Raw genomic sequence first — 24,635 nt, forward strand, 5'->3', positions numbered from 1 at the left:
TCATTGGGACTTTTGACAGCATCGTCGTCGCTGTCATTAAGCCCGCAGAGGAAACCTCCTAAAATAAAGCCCCAAAAAGAGACGCAGGAAACTGACGGTCGTGGGATAATGTTCCACTTCAAAGTGAGGCATTAAACTCGCCTCGTGATGGGCGAACTATTGGGGAATTCGAGTTTTGGCTAACCTTCGTATTTGGTATAAAATCCAACGAGCCAAAGCCGGTGAATATATGTATATGCAAATGCAATGGGTTATATTCCGTGGGCCAACAATAAAATCGAGCAAAAGCGAGGAAGCCAATAAATCTGTGCCGCCAAAGCGGCTCGTAAAAATGGACAAGTTTATGTGGGGTTAAGGGAGGTAAGGGGTTAAGAGCAGCTGCCATTTATTCCGCATACCGAGAAGCTTCTCTTTAGCCTTTTCTACCTGTCGCCTGGCTGGCTGACTGCCTACAGTTTGACAGCCACTGACAAGACATTTTATGCACTTTTCTTTTTACGACCCACAGGAATTTGTGCTAGCTAAGAGCTTGTAATATGACATCAGAACGGGACGCAGGACCTTCGACAATGTCCTCACTTGCAAAATGGAAATGTTTGCTTATGCCTCACTGAACACAATTGTTGGGAGGGAAACGGGCGGGGAAAAGTCCTTTGGAAAATTCCTGGGAAAAACGTTTTATGTGCGAATAATAAGTAACAATCATTTGTGGATTCTATCAGCAGTGTTTGCTCAAGTCCCTTTGTCCTTTTCTCTGATTTGTATTACTTTGTGACACAGTTTCCTTGGCTTTTACAAGCAGGTGCCTCCCCTACTCGAATTACTTCGCTTACTCGCTTAAAGTATTACTTTCAGTGTAAAAAAACTTTAGCCCCATTTAATGTGAAAGAGGAAAGACGAATTTTTATTTGACAGCTCGTTTAATTTCCCAGGCTGGCATCTGTTAAGCATTAAACGACCGAAGACAAGCGAAAAGTTCAAAAGTGCAAAGTTCACAGCATGGTTTCCCCACTTCCCTCATCGTAATATAATAAGTCTTAATAAGCCGAAGGCGTTCGATGTGCGGGTTAATTAAAAATTATTACCAAAGAGATTAACCGAAAAATGGTTGCCGGCGGGATGTATAATTATGGCTAGATATTGGATTTCCGCTCCCTCATGTCTTTCCTTCCCGATTTTCCTCTTTTCTCATAGATTCCCATAGATTCTGATCTGCGGACAAGTGTTGATATAACGCTTAAGTTGCCTTTCCACGCCCTCTTTTTTTTTGCTCTCCGGTTTCACTTATTTCTCGTAAGTTCATTGACTGTGTGCCCTTAATCCTCAAGATGTTTGCGTTTCTAGTATTTATGGGAACATTATTTGTTAATGACCTCTAATATGTACTCGACCATAAAAATAGAGAAAATAAGGACAGAGCAGATTAGTTAAAATTGTAAAAGATTAAACTACAAAAAAATCCATTAAATAGTACTCAGTGTAAAAAAGTCTAATTTACTTTTTGCGTTCTTAGCAATGTAATTATCATGAAAATAACATATCAAATTCTTTTCAACTAAAACAGAAGTTGATAATTTCCTGACAGCCACGCGCCTTTTATCAAACATATAACAAAAAAAATAAATTTTTAAATGAAATATAATACTATTAACTTTAGCCTACGAAAGTTGATAAGTCGCCGAAAGACTTTGTTTCGTTTCTCCGTTAAAGATCGCCTAGAATAAAATAAAAGCTGACCCAAAACTCAACTTTCTTTAAACGGCGGCCTTCAGCCACGTGCCTTTTATCAGCCTTAGATTCCGATTCATTTCAATTTTTATATATTTTTCCCTTCTGTTTCTTATTTGTTCGGTGGTCATTTAGTCCGACCGCATGTGAGTCTGGGGTGTGGGCATATAAAATAATAGAAATTATGTTGATTAGAGAGCTGGACGCGGCAATCAACACCATGAGGGCGACTGGTCACTGCCACCCACTTCCCTTTCATTCCTACAACTTCTTTCGAATATACGCCAGAAATACTTCCATATCTACCCTATTCAGCTAAATATTTTTTTGCACTTCGAAAAGGAGAAAAGGGAGTCAAACAAGAGCATGCTCAGCATTCTTATAATTATAACATGCTCAGCATCCATATCAATATAGTTGATGTCGGTCCGGGCGCAAATTCCATTAGAGCACACAGGGGCAAGTGGGAGGGGGTAGTGCGGGAAGGGGGCTTCAGGGGCCTTGGGGGGTGCGCCTAAGTCTAAGGCCCAGCACGCACTCGGAGCCCATTTCCTCTGCAAGTTTATTCGATTAACAACAATCAGGCCAGGCCAAACCAGAGCAGGGCAAAGTCGATTGGAGTTGAGGGAAAAGGCAAAACTGTCTGAGAAATCACTGCACCAAAATAATATTGGGGATCGGGAATGAGTTTTCAAATTTGTATATAATACAATCCCATATGCAAAGCTTTCTGATTTTTATAAATAAATCAATTATTTTATAATTAAATCGTAGATAAATAGCTAAGCAATATAAATAAATTTTTCTTTTATAATATTAGTTTTCATTACGTCCAATATCCTATACTACAATCTATATTTTGAATATGTTTGATCAATAAAATTGTTATAAACAAATAATATTAAACAATTTTTCCAGATTTAAAGTATCTTGATTGCTAGAATCTTTCTAAAAATTTTATTACAAATGATTGACGATTTTTCTATCCATAAAATAAATATGACAATTTATTGATGGCTGAGACTTATTAATAAGCATTTATTTTGTCTACATATTAATATTGTTATAAATGCCAAAATTAAAAGTTAAGCAAACATAAAGTAAAATACGAAAGAACCATTAGAGTTTATATTCCCTATTAAATATATTTTCTATAACAAATCAGTGGAAATTCTCGCAGTGTAAAGTAAATGTCTTAAATTATGATTTTCTGTTTTCATTATAGGTGGCAATTATTTTCCCCCAGTGTTGGCATTTGCCAAATGAGCAAAGGAAGCTGGCAGGAGCGGAACAGAGACTCAGATAAGGGGCGAAAAAGGGGGCTGGGCCCTGAGGGGGATGATGTGGAGGTAGAAAAGCCATTTACACTTCCCCGTAATTGTAAATTATGTGCAACTTAGTGGAGAGAATACTCCCAGCTCGCTGGCACTTTGCGTCGGGTCCTCGATGTTGACATCAAACTAAGTGACGGCGTTCCATGGGTGGGCTTTAGTGGGTTAAGAGGAGGTGTGTGTGGATAACTGCCAGCCTCACATGCAAATTCAATTAGCACACAGAGACAACTCACACAGCATGGCTGTCTAGTGTAAGTCGGAGAATTGAATTAGAAAATGCGCCAAAAAACAATCAAAAGAAACCAAAATTAAAGTCTTGTCTCAAGTTGCAGAGTCGATCAATGGACGCTCTTTGTTCAACCCCTTCCCGAAACCACAATTAAGGTTAATGACATTGATAAATTGGAAATGTTGGTTATCGAGGTTTCTGGGTTGCGCCAAACCTGATCAAATTCAATTATATTTTTTGCCAGCACTCTCAGTCTGTCTTCTTCATCTGATTCCTTCTCGAGTGACGCATTGCTGTTCTATTTCTGTACATATTTCTCCCCATTGGATTGCCAGTCTTTTGGGCTTGGTCAGAATCGCAAAGCCAAGTTCCAGTCTGACTGGCTTTTATTCTATGGTCAGTTTTGGTTTGTGTGGGTGTTTGGAAAGTATCATGCTAATGCCAAAACACAAATGCGAATCGCTTGTTATTAAGATAAGCTCTGCATAAAAAATAATTTAGTTTGATATTATAATTTGAATTTATAAAATTAATGTATATGATTAACTACCATCAGCTCAGGTGGTCATATAGTATATATTTATGAAGTAGATAAAGTAAATGATTATGAAACAAATAGGATAGATAAGCTATTTTTTTTAAATTATTATCCGACTTTTTCTAATGTCAATATTTTCTTGGACATTCCAAAAAAAAACAATCCTGCACCCTGTATGGCGAATTCATATGCAAATCACGAGATGGGCGTACACTAGATACTTTATATATACTAAGTATAAAGCCAACGGGAACTGGAACTTAAGCCGATGGTGGAACTGAATGCCATATCTATAAATATATACTCTACTCCACTCTGGATGGTGTTTAGTTGCTGTTGTTATGGAAATTCCAATAATGTCGAGTGCATTCAGTGTGAGCAGAAAAAAAGGCGATTTTGAGCTAATTTGTTGCTTGATGATATTAAATGACTGGCGTTGTGTAAAACGGGGGTTTTTCTCGTGGAAAGGGGAGGTACATTCTATGCCGGGGGAGATAAATCAAATGCAAAGTTTACTTGTTGACTTTGCGGACGGTAGAGGGGCGGTGGTTTGAGGTTGAGGTTGAGGTTTTCTTCTCAGCAGATTTAAATGCCAAATGTATACAACTTGATGCAAGGGGGCGAAAGTGGGTTGGTGGGTGGTCGTTGGATGAAAGTGGGCGGCTAAGCTCTGAATGTGGCTTTCGTCTATTTTTAGCTGGCGAACTTTCCTCCCATTTCGCCCATTTTTGTTTGTTTGTCGCTTGCCAAGTTTTTTGGCAGCTTAAGAGCTCGGCGACTGCATCATCGTGGCGAAGGCTTAGCAAAGTATCTTTTGACGAATTGAGATACTTAGCCGAAGGATTACTTCAGCTGTAATTAGCTCCAGCAAGATATGCCCTGATGCTTCGCACTTTTTAGCTAAATTTTATTTTATTTCGTTAAAATACTGTGGTATTTGGTTAGCCAAGTTGGCTAGCTACTGTATCAAATTACATTAAGAGTAATGAAATAAAAGTGGGGGAAAATGGTTTATGTGTGCTGTAGAATTTAATTAATTTCAGCTTGAAGGAAGATAATATTTATGATGGTTTTGGTTTAAAATAATTCATTTATATTGGTTACTTACAAAAATTGTTGAAGTTATTTAAAATGTTATTTTAATGGTATTTAATGGTAAAAAAATTAATGGCATTAAGCATATAAAACTGTTAGATGTTAAATGCTTCTACGATAATATGATATATCTAGATACAATTAAATTTTAAATATATATAATGATAATCAGGTCTTTTGTTAGTTTAATAAAATGTATGTTTATTTAAGGAGTGTTTTAAATTTGTTTCTTTATACAGTAAGGAAAGCCGAAGTTATATTTTTATTTACTCGCCCTAATTCGTAGATTAATTTAGATTTCAAAACACGACTCTGGACTCACCGTATTCCGTGGACATGGCGCACATAGGCTGGTGGTGGTGCGGGTGTGGGTGGTGCGGATGCTGCGGGCAGATTCCCTCGTGCGGATGCGGTGCAATGTAGTATTCCGGCGGATAAAATTCGCTAGGATACTGGATGAACAGCTGGCCCGGCGGCAATGGTGCAATGCCATTCGTTCCGTTACTCAGGCCGTTGTTGCCCTGTCCCCCCGAGCCCCCGCTGCCGCTGGACAGGCTGCTCACGCTGCTGGCGGAGGAGCCACCGCCCCCGCCTCCGTTGGGCGATACACCACCGCCACCCCCTGTGCCACCACCATGGCCGTTCTCGTGGGGTGGCGGTAGGTTAGGGGGTGGCGTGGGCAGCGGGGCATGGTGCAGGGCGTGAGGGGGCGGTGGCAGGTGGTGGTGGTGCTGCATGGCCGCCATCAGGGCCATCTGCTGCTGTGGGTGGTGCAGGGCGCAGACGGGCGGCACAATCTGGGCGCCCTGCGGCGGCGTGGCGGTCTGTTGCAACAGGGGCGGTGAAGCGGGCAGCGAGCAATTCGATGAACCGCCGTCCGAGGGCGAGTGTTGCTGCTGTTGCAGCTGCGGGGCATGGCCATGTTGCTGCTGCACATGCTGCTGTTGCTGCTGCTGCTGTGGCTGTTGCTGCTGCTGCTGCTGCACCACCAAGTGCTGCTGCGGTGCTGGCAACATCACCATGGTGCAGGCGGGCGAGGCCGGATTGCTATTCAAACTGTTCGTTGAAGAGGTTGTCGACGAGCAACTTCCACCCGCATTATTGTTGCTAGTTATTGTTCCGTTTGTGTTGCTTACACTGTTGTTGCTTATGTTGCCGTTGTTGCTGCTGCTGTGTTGCTCTGCAACTTTCAGTTGCACCATGGTATTCCGTTTTCAAACTCTGCTGTCTGCTATGCTTTTTTTTAGGCCACTTTTAGCATTTTTCAGTTTAATTATTACGCGTTTCTTTGTCTATCTGCAAGAGAGCACAGTGTTTGCCTTAAATTAATAGTTTCACAGGGAGGGCCTTTGCCTCTCGGCTACCAATCCAAAAACGTTATCATTTCTTTTCTGCGATAAGAATGGAGACAAAAAAAAACCCACCCACTAGCCGTCACCCAAGGTTATCAGAATTTTCTCAGAATTCTACGTCTCTGTTCCAGTTTCAATTTCCAAGAATTTACTATAATCTGATTTTATTAACACTTAAAGATTGAGAGCATCGACCTATAGTGGATCGCAGCGATTTCTCAATAAGCTTAAAAAACTTTATTATATTTTTAATGGCAGTAATAGGCTCCAGTACAAAAAAAAAAGTAATGCAAATTTATAAATTCTAATTTTGTGTAGCTTTTAGACAAGATGACCAATTTTTTTTTTAGAAAAAAAACAGCACAGACCGCCCGCAATGTCAACACATGTTTCTTGGCTTTAATGCACATAAAACCAAATATTTACGGAGCAAAGATCAATGACGAAAGACTTCCGTTCCACATACAATTTCCAGGAATATCAATGATAACATGAAAGATGCTAAACAGAATAATATTTTCAATGATATCTAGTACGAAAATAAATCAAGTTGAAATTATCTTTCCAAACTGTTGACAGCATCGCAGGCCCACGACAATTGTTGTTTTTCGTGTTGCCTTTGCCCAGCCAAACAATTGCAAATTGTAAGCAGAATTGCGCATTGTGTCAATTTGACAAATAATTGAAATATTTTCACAAAAGGCACAAGCTAAACGACAAAGAATGTGGGAAAGGGGGAATGGGGGGTGGGTGGTGTGCCGGGAAACACCACCCACATGCATTCATACAAAAAAAAAAATGAATAGCGACAGAGATAAGAGTGAAAACTAGCTAATAAGAACAACAACAACAAACATTGAAGAAGCGGGCACTTAAATGAAACCCCGCAAATAGCAAATAACAAACAAAAAAGTGAGGGCAAAACACGAAACAGAAAGACGAAACTGCAGAACAAAACAACAACGGCAAAATTAAAACGTAAGCGTGTCTTAATCGTTCGATTTGGCATTCCCCCGCTCTCTTTTAGACACTGAAAAAAAATGCATATTATAAAAAAATATTTATTCCATCAAGAAAGGAGGAAGTCTCTTTTTTAGTTAAAGGATCTAAATAACAAACTTTTCGTACAAGTCCTAAACAAAAAGAAAATCGCCGAGAGAGGCGTTTTGGTTTTCTAAGCTTAACTTCACGTTTTAGAATATGAGTAGAATAAAATATTTTTTTTTTCCAGTGCCCACTCTCTCCATCTCCCTCTCACTTAACTGAGGGTTAGTCCCATCCATTTTTTTCTGTCTGTAAAGAAATTTGATGCCTACGCTTTGTTGTTGGGTGTTTTCATTTAGCTGTTAATGCAGCTTTACTTTAATGGGTTTCTTTTTTGGCCCTTTCGCTCGTTACGTCTGTCCGCATTTATCGCACCTTCCACCAACAACTGACAACTGGCCGAACACTTTTTTTTTTTGACAAAGGTGTTGGGTGTTGCATATCTGGGGAGTGAAAAAAGAGGGGGTCAGTGAACCCCATTAGCCGGCAAAAATCATTTCCATTTCGGGGAGCATTGACATTCGGCGAGAATCATCGCGCAAATACGAAAAGCATGTGAAAAGTGAAAGAAATGCATTCCATACAAATTCCACAATGGAATAAAGAAATGCCAAATGGTCTTGAAGTGGCTGAGATAAACAATTTCTTTAAATAACAAACAAAAAGCATTTTTTAAGACTGGCAAAATGTCTAATACATTGCATTCATTTTGGGTTATTAAATATATTTCTGACACTTCCATATTGTTACAGCAAATGTATATGTGCAAATTAAAACCAATAAATTTACCAATAACAATGACCATTTTTTCATACATTTATTATTTAAAGTCTAAAGCCCAATTGGCTTATTTAAATAATAAAGTAGATTTAATCTGAAATATTAGATGCAAATGCTCGTTCTTTCAAAGCCGATTTTTGCGTTTATAATTCATTAAGAAAACTATGTTTTCTGCGAATAAATGCCTTGCATTTTCTTATTCAAGTTAGTAAACTTTTAATTGCCTATGATTTACAAGCTCGTAACTATGTTTCCCACAACCACTGCTACTCCTTATCCAGGAATTCGTTGGTAACTGCGTAAAGATACTTCTGAAAGCCACTCCTACTGAAGATTACAATCTGAATGGAGTTACCAAGTTTTGAGACCCCCTCCAACTTGCCAGACATTATCATGAACTAGAAGTAGAACAATCTGTTTGTGCTAAGGAATTTCCATTGCAAATGCTTTGCGTGGGCTGCATTCTAATTGATTTAGTGCGTCTGCAGCGGCAGCAATTACCACCAAACAGTTGTTGTTGTTGCATAATGCTGTGGGCCAAGAAGAAGTGCCAGAAGAACCTGGCCAAGAAGAAGGCAAGCCGAAGGGGATGAGGCGCTGGAGTCACAACAACAGAGTGAATGAAGTGCGACTGTTGTCACCTGTCTCAATATGCACTCTCGTACCTGTCTCAAGTACTCCCGGAGACCTCGCTCTTTCTCTTTCGCTTCCCCTCCCTTTCCCTCTCCCACCGAAGACCCTCACCTGCCCGCAGTTCACACCTTTGCACACACACACAGTCACACCCACCTGCACGGGCACAAATAATGTCAAATGGTAATTCAATTGGCGATGGTTGAATTAACATTTAAAATAAAATTATTCACCATATGTAAAGATTTTCTATGCTTCGCTTTTTCTAGAAAATTTTTTTTTTTTTAAATGTATGAATTATTTTGAAACTAGTTTTCACACTAAATAAAATATTTTTAAAAACTTTTAGTGAAAGTAATAAATACAAAGTAAATACTTAAAGACTATGTTATCATAATAAAATTATTGGAGATTTTTAGCTTACTCGCATTTTTAAAGAAAATAGTTTATATTTTAAAACAAAAGTATGGTTCAAATTAAGACAAGAAATTGTTACAAAAAATCTTGAGTTTAAAATATAAAAATATTTTTAGGAACAGAAAAGGATTTTATAGTTTTTATTTTGTACATTTGCAAATAATTGTAAATTTGTTCGAGATGCTTAAAAATGTATAATCGAAAGGAAATAAAATATTTGTATTTATTCAACATTTTAGAAAAAATGTTATTTTTTTACACGTTTTTACATTTCTTAATTTTTTGGAGTGTGCCAGACAATGAGACACGCACCTCCAGCGCTGACGTTGCCGTCGACGGCAGACAGCCAGGTGAGGCCAGGTGAGGGGGCGGGACAGACTGAGACGGAGGACACCACGCGGAAATCTACGCAGCTTAGCATTCTGCTTCTTTCTGTTTTTTTTTTGTTTGGTTTTTTTTCTCGCTATATTAAATGGCAGACAGATGAAGAGGAGACATTTGTAGACTTTTTCTTAACACCCGCCGCATTTGTGTCAAAAGTGTCTAGACCGGCTTCAGGTGGTAACTGAGTGAAAACTTGCCCCCGGGTTTTATTTTGTCAGGAGTGGGTGGGTGGGCGTGTCGAGGCCACTCAACGGCAACGCATTTGCGACACGTTGAGCGTCTTGATGAGGCCATTTGTTGGAGTATCGGAGGAGCACCTGTCCCCCCATGACTTCACCCACTCCAATCCATCCCTCCCTCCCCTTTCGCAGGTGAGGCGCATCCGAGGTGTCAATGGAATCTGAACGTGTCGTCAGATCCACCGCTGCGAAGATGTCAAATGTCTAATGAATTATTGAACAGCCATCAAGAGAATGTGCTGCCGCCAAATGGCTGAAAGTCGTGATGTGGCCGACAAGTCATTCAAAAGGAGCAAAAAATGTTTTAGGAAGCATAATAGAAGCTTGTAAAGAAAAGGCTAACAACTATTTTAAATAAATAAATATTGGAAAACAAATTAAACTGCTCTAAAGCAGTTCTTTAAAATCATTTAAATAAGTAATTTTAAATTAAAGTATAACTAATAATTAGCTTGAGGCTCAGTATGGCAAAAGGAAATAAGCACTGCATTTTTTTTGTAAATAACTTCTTTAAAAATATAAATATTTTTTGTTGTTTTTAAAAAAAAATCTTTTTTTGGAGATGTTATCTTGAAAACGAACAATTTGATATTTACAGAGTGGTTTTAAATCATTTAATTGTAAAATTTAAAAATAATGTAAAAATTTTGTAAAAGTGGAATAAAACCAATTGACACCCACAAAGTGGCAGACATAGATGGAAGTCCAAGAACATTAAGATAACCAAAACGAAGTAACCATCAATGAAAGCCTTAACTTAACTATCTTCCTCCTGCCACGAATAAAAATCACCTTTAATGAGGCTTTTCCAAGTTCACAATTACCTTAAAAAGTAAATGAAATTAGCATTTCTCGTGCTCACAGATTGCAGTTGAGTTAGTGGAAGTGCTAAATATTTCAGGGCTTTTATTTTGGGCCAAGTCAACACTTTCCCACTCACAGAAGCCAAAGACAAAGCAATTCTTCTCCCACAACCGATACTTCTTCTTGGCTTTTCTTCAGCGGTGCAGCTTAACAAATGGCTTACTTTGTGTGCAAATAGCAATGGAGCAGAGGCAATTTTTCTAACGGTAATTTCTAACATTTACCTAGTTACCGTTAATAGACAAGTTGGCCAAGTTGGCGAGAGCCAAGACATGGAAAAATGTCTGAAAAAGGGGCAACCAAAAGGGGGGTAAAACTGCAGTCAATGGCGGCCATTTCACAGCTTTCTTTCTTTGTGCGCTCGAGTGCGTCGTGTCTGGAAAATTCTCCAGGGGCGGAAGAGCGGGGGAAATGTGGAAAATGCCTTAGTGCGTTTTATGTCGTGGCACATTTTCCCCTGACCAAGCTCAATGACTGGTTATCGGTTCCGTTTAGAATGGTTTCTGGTTCAAAAAACCTCCATCCAGGCCAGCCAGCCAGCCACCGGCAAAATGCCACCTGCAACATGCACCATGCCTCGCATGCTACCGCACAACTTAATTGCATAAGTCTCCCAAATACCTCAATAATTTTCCAACAATCTTCCACAAAAACTTCCGAAAAAAACAAGAGACAACATTTTCCATAAGCAACAAATTTACAACTAACAACCAACAACCTGTTGTATTAGCCAGCTTCTTCGTATAATTACAGACACACACCACTATGTTAATGATTTCGTTTTTTCGGTATTTCTGGTTATTGTTTGCATTTTTCGCTGTTGCATAAGGCGACGTAATAAAAACAATGTAAGTACAATTTGTGGCAGCGTTGGCGGCTAATTACTGCTATTGCATAAAGACAACATTTTTTTAACGACTCTGTGTGGCATGTAAGCAGGTTGATGACTCAGTTTTCAGAGGAGATGCAGATTTTTCCAGAAAAGTCTAAGAGATTGTAGTCGAACAAGAATTAATATAATTGCAGATTTTTTAGTTTTATTATTAAGTATAGTAAGCTATTTTTTTTTGTTTAAAAGAAAACCATTTGCCTTCTACTTTGTTTTTTAGAAAATTCTCCAAGATTCCAAGAAACATTAAGGGTGAGACCACACACCAAACAGTTCCAATTGCTTTGGCCACTTTTGGATCCACACATAATCCCACATGTCCATTAGTCAGGGTTGAAGGACCCCACTAATTAAAATGTTACCCGAGTGCCAAGGATATCTGTCCGCATTTACATTGGTATATCAGAAAGTGCATGTTTAACACGCCCAGTGGCATGCAAAAATAATCCGAATACGTAGTCCGATAGCGAGGAAAACCCCGGGGGTATGGAAAACACTGGAGTGAGATAGACACACATGCAATGCGGTTTTTCAATTTCCCCGATAACTAACTCGCACAGAGGCGGTAGTGTTGGTCGGGGGCGTGGCTTGGTGTTGAAAGGGGCATGTAAACCACACAAATGACTAAATGAACGCCCTTGGACACACCACCAAAATTAGATGCGGGTGCAGGCATCGCAATATGACAATGCCCGAAATGCAAATATTTTATCTAGCATGCGGGTCGGATAAATAGTTTTGACCCTAATGATAATCAATTTGTTGTGAAAATTTATGAGAAAAGAAAATTGCTAATGAAATTATGAAAATTCCACAACGACGATAAGAATATTTCAATTGAATTCTGGTCAGAATTTGCAATAGCATTTATAAAACCAAATAAAACATGGAAAATACATCTGACATACTTTAAAAATAATAATAATATTTAATTAACAAAATTAGTATTTTCAAACCAAATTTCTTTAATGAAAACAAAAGATTTCAATTTATTTTGTAAACCAATTAGAAATTAATTTTAATAATTTCACCAATACAGCAAAATCTTTTATATTCATTTGCACCCACTGCTTTTAGCACAATATATGAATTCATTACTGCAGCTTTATGCAATTTTATGAAAATATTATTTGATAGCCATGATAAGGTACCAACTATGTAAGGCTGTTTTTCCGGTAAATTAAAAGGAAATATTTTGAACAGCAGATAATCCACTCCGCCAAGGGGGAAAATAACCAACTAATCCTCCCAAAGTAACGAATACACTTTTTTTATGGCCCCATTGTCTGTGTGCTCCCAATTTTTTTGGCATCCCATACATTTTAAATGCAGCTGAAATTACACTTACAATAGTCGCAGCACACACACATGGGCAGACACTTTGGTAATGAAATAAATTATTAGAATTTATTGAAGTTTGGCGACAGAAGCGACTCGGCAACGAAGGCCATAAACTCTAAAATGTAATTTAATTGTTGTCGACAGTAAAAACTTATCTCATAAATGCAGCAATCATTGTGCCGCACACTGTGCGAAAGAGAGGGAGCCAAAGGGGCAGAAAGAGATGGAGCGAGGCGCACATTTGCATTTTCGTAATTCTGTGGACTATCCTCGTTTTCTGATATGGCCCTGCTGCTTTTGGCCTTTTTGATAATTGCATTCCTTAACTGCAACTGCTTTTCCTTTTTCCCTTCTCTGCACTAATTGGTAGAAATTTCCATTCCGCCTTCGTTATAGTATATATAATTTTTGTAATTTTGTAATTGTAGTTTGTTGGACTGAAAAATTAAAACTGCAAACAAAAAAGTCAAATTAATTGTGGGAAAGCAGTGAAGCATGTAATTAGCAGCAAGTGGAAAGTAAAAATAATGAAACCCGAAGTTTTTAATATTAAAAAATGGAGAAGGAAAAATGCAGCCAAATGGCAGTTATGAAATTTTTGCCATTGAAGGGAAATAAAGGCATTAGAATATGTGTAGGGCAACAAGAAGAGAATGGAACTTGTGTTCATTGGGAAATGCACAAGCTTTGCGAAAATACACAAGATTTGCTAATTATTTGGGAAATTTGTATGTAACATACAATATTTGATAATCGTTCCTCACACATTTTAAATACTTTCCAAAAAGTTCAATTTATTTTGCCAATTCTACTTTACTAAATAATCCACTTCGCTTCTATTTCATCAACAACCTAATCAATTTGCAATCTGTTTGCAAATCTCCAACGACAACAAATGCCTTGAGGTGCGTCGATGTCTGGGTCTCTGTGATTTTATGGGATTGGGGAAAATATCCGAAATTGCTAGTTGCATATGGCCAACGACAACCGATGCAATGCAAAAAAAATAACATAGCAGACCCCAAAAAATGTTCGAGAAATATTTATGGAGCACACAAAAATTTCTACAGCAATTTTCCGATTGTTGAGTTAGGAGGGAGCCACTGCAGCAAAAATACCTAAACAAAAATTTAATCGAAACTCCGTGAGTGAAAGGCGGGTGAAAGGGGAGTGGCAATTGCATTCGACGGGAGAGTTTATTAGTTTATAAAGTTCGGTTTTTTGTTTGCGTGTACCAGTTTGGGGCATGTGAGCAAATTGCTTTGGCCAAACATATATTAAAAAACACCCACACAAACACTGGGAAAATATATAAAATAAATAAAACCAAAACTGGAAAAACTTCAAACTTGGGTTTTTCCGACAAGCGACAAGGAAATAAAAAAATAAAATTGTTGCTCCACTCGCTCTCTAATTGGAAACTTTGCTCGGCGTGAGGTTTTTCCCCCAATTATAACCAAAGCCGAGATCTACTTTTTGCCAGGGGGATTTACCCCAACAAACCCTTTACCTCCGGTTTTCCTACACTTTCCAGTAAAGTTGCGCACTGTTTTTTGTGTTTAGTCTATATTTTTTGATAATAATAATATCAACTTTTTCTTTCTGTCTCAATTTGGTTTCAACTTCTGCTGTTTTAAATGTTTTTGTTTTGTTTTTAACTGATTTGAATAAGTTATTTTATTGTGGTAACTTGGAACTATTGGGAGCTTTAATTGGTTTTTTTAGAAACATGTAAATTTAGTTATTTTTGACTGCAGTTGACAATGTAAAAAAAGTTAATGGAAACTTTATATTCAAAAAATAATTGAAAAATGTTTGTAAAATAAATAAAGTTAAACAATTTGAGCTTTTAAGTAAAATTCTAATAAAACAGAATGAAAAATATGCACCATTTTCTGAAAAACAATAGTCAACATATCTGCTGTGAGTTGATAAGATTAAAACACTGTTTACTGCATGAAAATAATTTACATTTTTTGGTTACAGTTTTGATTTTTATAGTCAAGAATATTAGATTGTAAAAACTGTAATCTCCCCAATGAAAAGAACTAGTCCACTCAGTGCGACACATAATTACAATATGATTAGCTGCGATTATTGTTAATCTTTTTTCGAGTATTTCTTTATTTCGCAGCCATTGTAAAATCTCGACACGCAATGCCTATAAAAGGAGCATTTACGAGTGCGTGATTTTTGTATTAATGCAGGCTTTTCGGGAAGTAGATGAGCAGGCCTAACCGACTATCATGTGAGGCGACCGCAAAATTGGCCAGACAAAAGACGAATCAGCCGAATGGAAAGATTTCCATGACAAATGTCATAAAATTCGTTCAGCGAATATACATATAAAAAAAATGTTTTTTTTTTCACGGCGCTTCTTTTTTATTATAATTTGTCATATTTTGTCATTTAGCATTATAGTTTTGAGAAGGGCCACATATCTCATTTGGAGTCTTGGGTTGGGTCCGTTTAGGGGGTAAATTTCCTCAAATTCCGGCGCCTATAAACTCACACATGTGTGCGATAGTGTGTGTCTTAGCTGCTTGACAACAGTGGCAAAGAACGGAAATGCTGCTGCTGCCTAACCAAACCACCCCAAAAAAAAAGAAGAGGAAAATCGAAAAGGGGAACGGAGACGGTTAGGGGGGATTCCCCAAACAATGAGTTTTGGCCAAGTCCATGCCAAAACGGACATGCGAGCGGCAACAACAACAATAATGCTGAAGCACAATTTCGGTGGCCGATGCCAAGAAAAAAGGCTAACACATACACGGAGAGAAACAAACACTGTTTCAGTGAGCGGCAGCGAACGGAAGAGACTTGACAACATACGCAACATGGGCGAAAAATGAGTGGCGACGACGCTGGAGACGGCGCTCATGGCGTATGAGTGACGAAGCTCCGGCTTCAGACTCCAATGGAGAAGGGAGGACGAGGATGAGTACCCAACAAAAATGGGGAGAACAGAAAAAAAAAGAATATATAAAACCGACAAGTAAGGCACACGCCCCGCACAGATTTGATAGTTTTTATCGATTTAAGTGGATTTTGGCCTCACACAAAACGAGCTTGCACGAGGCGAAAGAGATGGCTAGAGCCGGTCAGAGGGAGATAGCAGGCGAGGGCGCCCAAAGTGGTGGAAAAGAGGCGGCAGGGACATAGCAGATATATAGACAGACAGCCTTGGTTTTTGGCAAACGTCGCGGCCCCAAACAAATAAACATAAAACAAGCAGAAATGTGCGATCTGTTAATTCGTTTAGGACGAACCAAAAATTACCCTTACCGAAATTAACTAATCTAATAAAATAATAGAGTGGGCGAATGTGGCTTTTGAGCAGACAACAGAGTTACAGAATTATTTTTAAAAATGATAATAATATGTTTTTTTTTGGAAGTGTAACAAATATTATAAAATTACTTTATATTTTATTTAAATTAAAAATGTTGCAAATTTGTTTGACTAAAAATAATAAAATTTTCGATCTTTTTATTTTACAAATCTTTAATTTGTGCTAAAAGATTATGTCACAATATTTGATATGTATTAGAAATAAAAGCAAAGAGTAGATGTATTTATTTTGGTTCAATACAACGAACCACTGAAACTTTTGGGATTAGGCAACAAAGATTGTCTCTTTGTTAACCCTTTTCGAAGCTTAGTCCACCATCTATTTCAATATACTCCTTCGATCCACAGGGCATGCAAACATTATGTAGTTCGGTGATGTGCGTCGTGGTAGCTGGCATAGATAAGCGTTCTTCCACACCCAAAAGAAAACCGAACAGAGTGGAGCTGCTTTGACATCCGAAATCAAAGCCCAAAGTTTTGCGTATAAAGCATAAAGCTTCGACCATGAATTGTTTAACTTTCCGCTCGGCTCCAGCATTTTTCTTTATTATTTATTTTTTTGTAGTAGTTCAAGCAGGAAGTCTGTGCGTGTGCCACGCCCACCCTGCTCTATCGTCCCCTTTCCAATTTTTTTTTTTTTTATCAACACTTCTGCCGGGGGGTCCAAGCAAATGCGTAAAAATTATGCCACAGCTTGAACGACTCGACACGAGTAAAAGGAAAATCGCACAAAAAAATATTATATATATATAGGAAAAAAAAGGAAAAGAGAAAAAAAATGGGAAAACAAAATGCTGCGGATACGGATGTTGGGGAAACCAAAGCCGGACAACCAATTTACTTTTATTTTATATATGCCTGCTTGAGGTTTTTGCTGGGTTTTCTCAAATATATATGAAAGGCGTTAAATATTTCCCTCGAATGTGCATAATTTATGCCTAACAGCAGAGCCAAAAATAATAAAACGGAGATAAAAAATGTATTTATTTTGCGCATATTTACGCATGGGCCAACTGAAACTATTTCCCAACAACAACAACAACATATACAGAATTCGCATTGAAAAAGTGCCCGGCTAAATGCGCATAAATATTAAATGAGCTGGTAGAGAGTGTATCAATTGTTCTGGCCCCCATCTGGATATCCCTCGGACTGGATCTGGTTTGAAGATGATGATTTAGTTTTCAGCACTCCATTGCAATAAATTCCGTTTGCCAGGCCATTTCCAACTGGTTTTGTCAGGGCGACTCTAGTCTGTCTACTCTCCGTACTCCCGATATATGTACGTATATATGGGAGCGTTTATAGAGTAATGTACAAACGTATATACGGAGGATCCCTCCTAACTGCTTGGCACTCAACATTATAAATTGCCGCATGAGGGGCTCGGGGGTACTGTAACTGGGCAAAGTCATTGCAGCCAAACAAAAACTTATTATTTATATACACATATTTGTATGTTTGCAGCGCTCACAAAGTACTCGTGGGATTGCAGAAGGGGCTCCACTCTAATAAATAATTATCGTATTGTTTAAGTCTCGAATGGAATGCCATAAATCATGACTTGGCCACTAGACGTCGCGAGATATTTGACTCTGAATTATTATCATCACAGTCACATCAGACTGATAAGCACTATGGCGACAGTGCGAGCAAGAGGCCATGATATAGAGTGAAACAGGGTGCGGGAAATGTGGTCCCAACAAAAGGATGCTGGTAAGGGGAAGCTTAGGGTGGCGTAACCTCAAGTAACTCGGGTTCTGAGGGTGCTATGATGATGAAATTTGGTACTCAAGTTGGGTCGATTACGTTGCTCAACAAAAATAAAAATCACAAGTACTTACACTATAATAGTTTTATTATTTCAATCTTTTGGCATCTCTATAATCAACAAATTGCAATTAACATTCTTTAAAGATCCCTAAACGGTATAAGTAAATAAATACCATTTCCCTATTAAACAGAGTTACCCACTCTGAAAATCATTTTCCAGCTGCTAATTTCCACAATTTATTTAAAATTTATACAGAAACCTTCGGGTTCTCCGTTACTTAAATCTCGTATGAATATCTAATCTTTTTCGTCTTCAAACCGAACCCCTCAACCGACCAAGTTTATAGGCCCACCCAGGGGCCAACAAAGTGAGAGGCACTTGTTACAATTCGCTCCTCGGCTTTAACGGGAAAATTGCGTTCTGCCCACAAAACGTTTGCCTTTTGGCTTATGGCCTCTAGCTCTTACACACACACACACACAGCGTTTTAGGAGGAGGGAGACCCCAAAGTACAGTAAACGCGTCAAAATGAGCCAAAAATCAGCCTCAAAAATACACGAAAATAAATAAACTGACTGAAAAGGGAAAATTTTAAGCCAACTCAACTGTGGCCAGTAGAAAGGTTTAAAGGGAAAGCTTTTAAGCAGAGTCCCGCAGCATCAGCCGCATCATCGTCATTATTATCAACGGTAGTCTAGGCCCAAATGAAATGCTATGCTGCTATGTTGCGGCATTCAATCAGCGCAGGTGGACACCTCTTTTTGCTAAAATTTGATGGCTGGTGATGTTTCTACCAAAAACGAAACAAAACCACAGTTTAAACCAAAATTTAATAGGCGGTCAGGCCCCTGATTTATATACAATTTGTGCAGCGAAATAACATTAATTCACTATATGGCTCATGTGGATTTAAGATAAATTAGGTAGGTATTAAAAAAATATTAATATGCTAATTAAATGAGTAGAGCTTTCATAACATAGAGCTTAATGGCTTTCTTCGCTTGCGCCTTAAGGTTTCCACTTCTGTTAAATCAAATATTTTGGATGGTAATCCGCAACTTCTTTCAAGGCATTTATTGGGTTTCGTTTTCGGATTGCCATGATATTTCTTCTGTGGATTTAGATTTGAAGCTTGTGATTTATCCTTTGAAGAGTCATCTGAATGAAATGGATTTTTTCTGGTAATTTTTTCCGGCGACTTTCCCCTTCTAGGCTTAAATATTATTTTTCTATCATCATTAGCACTTGACAACTTTTTAATTTTGGGACCACCTTCATGGGGCTTACTATACTGCTTTGGTAGTTGATCGCCACCTCCTGGTAAAAAGAAAGTCCGTCTGATTTTCGTTTTTAGATTTTCTACTGGCTTTACCCTTTCCAAGCTAGGATTTTTGTGAAAAAGAAATCGCACCCTCTTATCGATAGGCTTGTTGTGTTCAATACACATTTTCTTCAGTAATGGTTTCCTTAAGCATGATTTATCTTCTTGTCTTGTTAATGGCTGTTTGGTCTCATTTAACTTAATAAATCCACGTTTTCGTACAATACTTTCTGCAGTCTTTATAAGCAAGATACTTTCTCCGGCAGTTTTCCTTTGATAACGTCGATTTCTAGCCATTTCTTTTCTGTAATCCTCGGGATCGGGATACTTATGTCCACCATTATTTTCATCATCTCTCTTTACCAATCGGAGTACATCATCTACTGACTTGTTCCTGGCTTGTCTTGTTTTTATTTCTGAGGATTCGTTGTCTTGCCCGATTGAATCCTTTAATTTCTGAATTAGTCTCTCACTATTTATAGGTTTTATTCTATTCTGCGGCGCTACACTATCCCCACGATTGCGATATGCTTTTATTATCCAAAGTTTTCTTTCAGTTGTTTGTCTTACTGAACTCGGGAAACTATTATTTTTCTCAACCATTAAGCTCCGTATGCTCAAAGTGTTATTTCTTGCTTGATCGATCTTCAACTGATGTCTTTCCATCATCTCTTTCCAGTAATCTAAGGCACCCTGAGTTTTCCTAGGCTGATTAACTCTCTTTAATAACAGCTCCTCCCACTCCATATTCTTTTTTTCTTCAACCGGAATTCGTCTTCCACTAGTGGGTAAGAAAAATTGATCTTTCGGATCTAGGGTTCTTTCCTTCCAGCTAATAGATTGGAGGCTTTTTTCAGGGGTAAATCTATTTGCTGTTGGATATTTATCAACAGGCGAGGGAGCGCCTTCTTTGAAGGGGTTAACCTGTCTACTCATGTCCTCATATCTACTTCTAAAACTATGGTATTCCTCATCCAAAGGTTGTCGTCTATAACGTGGGATTTCCAATGGTAGTCCTCCACTTGGAAGTCGCATCATTTTTTGCGGATCCCTGTGCAGCCAACTCCAGGGCATGCCATTGAAGTAGGGTTCGGGCATCATGAAACCGCCGGAGAATCTCTTCTCAGTGCAGGGAATTACCCTTTGCTTTGGCGGCTTTCCACTTCCAAGTAATATTCTTGAATGCCGGTTTTCTACAACTGCAGTATATAGATTCGAGATTTGGGTAATGTGATAAAGTTGAGCTGCTTCTGGGGAAAGGGATGCCACTGGAGATGTTTGACTGCATTCAGGAGCTAACATGGGACTTCGCAGTACCCTCTCGCAGGCACTTTCTAATTCCATGGGATCCTGGATATTGGCATATGGACTTGGAGTTCCTCGTCTGGACCACTGAGCCCTCGCAACCGCGGGATCTCTGGCCTGGCAAGGACACCGGGAAGGAGCATAACCATAGGGTATTGACTCATCCGAGGGATAACTATCTAGATCAAGACCACCTGACCTTTCATACCCCAATCGCCTGAGTCCTGCCCAAACTTCACTTCTCGGTGATGGTGCCTTTTCAGTGGTCCTACGTCCAGAAAATGGAGTCATGGCATCTTTGCCACAATAACCGGGATTGTGTAGGTGTTTGATCATATTATCCTTATTCTTACAAGCTGTACATTTGTTCTTTCCCCGGCATACCCTTTGCGTTGGCAGGTTCAGAAAGTACTGCAAAATGGTTATGAGGATAACGAATGTCCTAGTCGGCATGGGCTTTCTCAGGTTACCACATTCATCGAATATCCCGTAGTAAAGCTCACAGGTATCGGGCAAAACAAATGGTATCTTGAGCGTATTCCAACCAGCCATCAAGGGATAGAGAATCCTCGCGAAGAGCTGCAGGGTCAGTTGGTGCAGAAACTGGCAGACCGTGTTGGCCGATTTGTCCACCATCTTGGCCAGCAATTCGACCATTACCCCGTTCCTCTGACCCCATCGCCGTTCGCTCGACATACAGCAGCTGGCCGACTTGCGGCCCTCCAAGAATGGCCTACAACTTTGGACCCGCTGGAGACGAGGAAACTGCGGAAGGCAGGCCATCGGATCCGTGCGATCGCTATGCGATCGGCAGCAGCAGGAATTCATTGTGACCTGACCGTCTTAGTGTTCCGAAAATAGGGGATTTAAAATACTACGAAATTTTGTAGTTGCCCGGCTAGGGCAATGATTTTGAATGATATTTAAAAAAACAAAACAAAACATATTCCTTGGCAAGCTGAGATTTTGGAAAAACCAAGTTTAAAAAATAGATAGAGATAACATCATAATTTAACATGACGGATTTATTGAGTATACTTCACAAAATATAATTTTGGCATTTTCAAATTAATTATTTTTTAACACCTCCGAACTGGGGTTCCAGTGACTCTCGGTTAGCTGATTTACTATTATCACTGATTGTCGAGTGTATGGAATACTGATCTTCAACTCTCCTAATTTGACTCTTTACAGAAGTTCGTATATATCGCTTGATCCTTGATTGAGAGATTTTGTTTTGGGAATTAAGACGGCTTTGTTTTGGATGTCGACGTTGCCAGGTCCAATTCTTTTCTGGATCGTAGGGCTCATGGAATAGCACCGGGACTTGATCGGCCAAATACTTTCTGGGGAGTCTTGAGCCGCTTGGAATCTTTGGGTAGCTATCCCAAACTTCTCCAAGAACGGGCGGTATGGGTTCTTGAGAAGGTCTCTGCACAATGACGTTGTAAAGATTTGAAATTTCTTTGGCGGTTTTCATCTCACGCATATAATCAGCTTTTGCAGTCGATTTCCACTCAAGATCTACTTTATATAAGGCCTGCCTCAAATCATGATTAGTAATGTGGGTTCCCTTCCTTTTAACCAGGTTCCTGATTAGAATGCGAATACGTTTTGTTCTCAGATCGCCCACAGGACCTATATAGCTATCCCTACTCCGATGTCGGCCTAATATTTTCATTAGATACTCCACAATATCGTTTGGCTTGGCAAAGGCCAAGGCAAGTTCATCGTTAAGAAAAACTGTCTGTCGTCCAAATTTTTTGTTTTGTTTTTTCTTTCCTAAATCCTCCTGAGATTCTAAGTCTGGCTTCTGTTCTTGCACCGGCTGGGATTCATGATGAATGGATTCTCTCGTCCTTGGAACCCTTGTATTGGTTAAGCTCCATTTTATGGGTGGTAGACTTTCGTCATCGCTGGACTCTGAATCTGGTCTCAAAACCTTCACAGATTTCGAATGGCGGTTCGCTGGATGGCCGTCAGGTCGCACCTTGTAAGTTGGTGAATCTCTTTGGCCTTCGGGCGAATCGCCATTCAAAAAATCCAGCAGTAACGAAAGTAACTTATAAAGACCCTCGGAATGGTTGGGACACCTCAAGTTGCCTCGATGATCGAATATGCTCATGTACCGACCACATATATGGGGATAACAAAGGGGCACATTGCAGGCATCCCAGCCACATCCCTTGGGGTTTAATTGACGGCTGAAGTTCTCCAGGCTAAGTTCGAAAAGGAATCCATCTATATCCTCAGGGTGGCATCCAACCATTTTGGCCAATTTCAGTATTTCAAATTTGTTTCTCTGTACCCAAAGATAATGCTCCTGGGATATACATCTGATTCTAGGAGACCGTCGCTCGCAAATCGATCCCATCTTCGATTTCCACGGAAATTGTGCCACAAGGCCACAATTTATGTTAAGCGGGCTCATCTTTAAATTTGGATAAAAGGTTCAAACTTTAAGAAAAATCAAAAATGAAATGGAAGGCTTAGATCTCAGGGGCATAGTGGGAAAAATCAGTAATTTAAATTTGAAATAAAAAATTGGCAAATAAATAAAAGCTAGCTAATAAATGGATTACAATGATGTATATTTTTATGATCAAGGCTTTTGAGTAAAACAAATACAAATAATAAATATGTCACGATTGATTTCATTGACTGAGGTTGAGTTTCATTGTCGATTTAAAGTGTAGGTAAATAAGATTGATTTAGCTGTAAGGACCTCTCCTAAAATTTTTAAAATTAAATAAATACCTTCTCAATCAAAACCCCAAAACTATAAACAACATCACGAACCCTTTTAAATTGGCACTCGTGGCATAATCTGTATATAGACCTCCATTGAGCTCACCTTGTCAAGCCGATTGGCAGGTGTAAATAACCCTCAGTTTGTCAATACTTCAATGCCATTCGTTGGGGCATTGCGCCGACTGACACCAAAATTAAAAAAAATGGTCTTCACTTTTTCTTATTTCGGACACGAAACGTGTTCGCAGAGTGAAAAAGTAAATTTGATTATGTTAATTTCTGTTCCCTCTTTTCCCATATTTACAGGTGGCGAACACACCCAAAACCGAAAAGGAAATTAGGTTCAGAACGCTGATGGACAAGTGTGTGTGTGTGTGGGCCGAACAGATAAAAGAGATGAAGACGAAGAAGCGGAATGAGTTGAAAGTCAATAACCGGAATAAAGCGACGGTGGGATTTTTGGGCCTAAGCAAACACGCAACTTGGGCCGCTAAAAAAGTTCAGCGACCTGCGACACAGTTGGACAGTTTTTTTGGCCGAAACTGAGCGGAAATGATCAACAGTTAGACGCTGCACTTGTGCAGGGTACTCTTACACCAGCCTTTCGCCAAACAAACTCCTCAAATTCACACGTACATATTGTGGGTAAAGTCAAACAGACCGTAAAATTAATAATTACAAAATTGCATGTTCTTTGTTGTTATCATGGGCATAAACAATAAATTTGTATGTCAAAAATCTAAGCACAGATAAAAGTTTACACGTAAACCTCAACAACAATAATAACGACATCATCAACAACCTACAATCAACGCTCAGCCATTGGGGAATGTTTGGGCAATTGAGTTAAATTTATTTGATGGGGATTTTGTTTGTCTAGTAAGCCTCTTATGTGAAAAGCACTCTGACAAGAGGGGGTTCACTATTTATATATTTTTTTTCTAATATAATGGTACATCTCCTAGGCAAACAAGTGAAAATTCGTTGACCCACTTAGCAAAATGAAGCTGGAAACCCTGACAACCAAATAAAATGAGTCAGTTTAAGCTCAAATGAGTTTAAGTCCATTGAGTGCTATTATTGATGTTAGCCAAATATTAAGTTGGCGATAAAATTACAGATTTTCGTTGAAGAGAACAATATTTCGTTTCTATACAAAAAGTTAAAATATAAAACCCCAATTGCAGCAAAGATTTAACGTTTTTGGATTTATAAAGTTTTTTTTAAGAATACAATTATTAATTTTCATATTTTTATCATACTTAC

At 38.8% G+C, this 24,635-nt stretch overlaps 3 protein-coding genes across 7 annotated transcripts in view; all 3 read right to left on the minus strand.

The window, feature by feature from the left end:
* Positions 1–24,635, minus strand: part of LOC108044465 (fibronectin type-III domain-containing protein 3A) — a 131,646-nt gene that overhangs the window by 36,852 nt on the left and 70,159 nt on the right. For 3 of the 4 annotated variants that reach the window (XM_044459444.1, XM_044459445.1, XM_044459443.1), the window contains one exon: positions 5,247–6,220. The exons of the other annotated variant lie outside the window; for it this stretch is intronic. In XM_044459444.1, coding sequence (XP_044315379.1) covers positions 5,247–6,126 — 880 coding nt within the window. In that variant the 5' untranslated portion in view covers positions 6,127–6,220. The remainder of the gene's footprint in view (positions 1–5,246; positions 6,221–24,635) is intronic. 4 annotated transcript variants of the gene reach the window in all.
* LOC108040933 lies at positions 18,804–21,533 on the minus strand. 2 transcript variants are annotated; one of them, XM_017118630.2, is made up of 2 exons: positions 21,089–21,204; positions 18,804–21,029 (listed from the first exon to the last, which is right to left on the minus strand). In XM_017118630.2, the coding sequence occupies exons 1-2, from the start codon at positions 21,095–21,097 to the stop codon at positions 18,963–18,965; spliced, it is 2,076 nt and encodes a 691-aa protein (XP_016974119.2). In that variant the 5' UTR covers positions 21,098–21,204; the 3' UTR covers positions 18,804–18,962. The 2 variants fall into 2 exon arrangements, with proteins under 2 accessions (XP_016974119.2, XP_016974118.2); XM_017118629.2 differs by having other exon boundaries at positions 18,804–21,533.
* On the minus strand, positions 21,626–24,609 carry LOC108040934. Its single transcript, XM_044459446.1, has one exon. The coding sequence runs from the start codon at positions 23,047–23,049 to the stop codon at positions 21,691–21,693; it is 1,359 nt and encodes a 452-aa protein (XP_044315381.1). The 5' UTR covers positions 23,050–24,609; the 3' UTR covers positions 21,626–21,690.

The sequence above is a fragment of the Drosophila rhopaloa genome, unplaced genomic scaffold (assembly GCF_018152115.1).
Source record: "Drosophila rhopaloa isolate 14029-0021.01 unplaced genomic scaffold, ASM1815211v1 contig_2, whole genome shotgun sequence".
NCBI classification, from domain to species: domain Eukaryota; kingdom Metazoa; phylum Arthropoda; class Insecta; order Diptera; family Drosophilidae; genus Drosophila; species Drosophila rhopaloa.

Coding starts and splice junctions, on each gene's coding strand:
- LOC108040933 (XM_017118629.2), bottom strand. CDS start 21,446: ATGAATTCCTGCTGCTGCCGATCGCATAGCGATCGCACGGATCCGATG.
- LOC108040934 (XM_044459446.1), bottom strand. CDS start 23,049: ATGAGCCCGCTTAACATAAATTGTGGCCTTGTGGCACAATTTCCGTGG.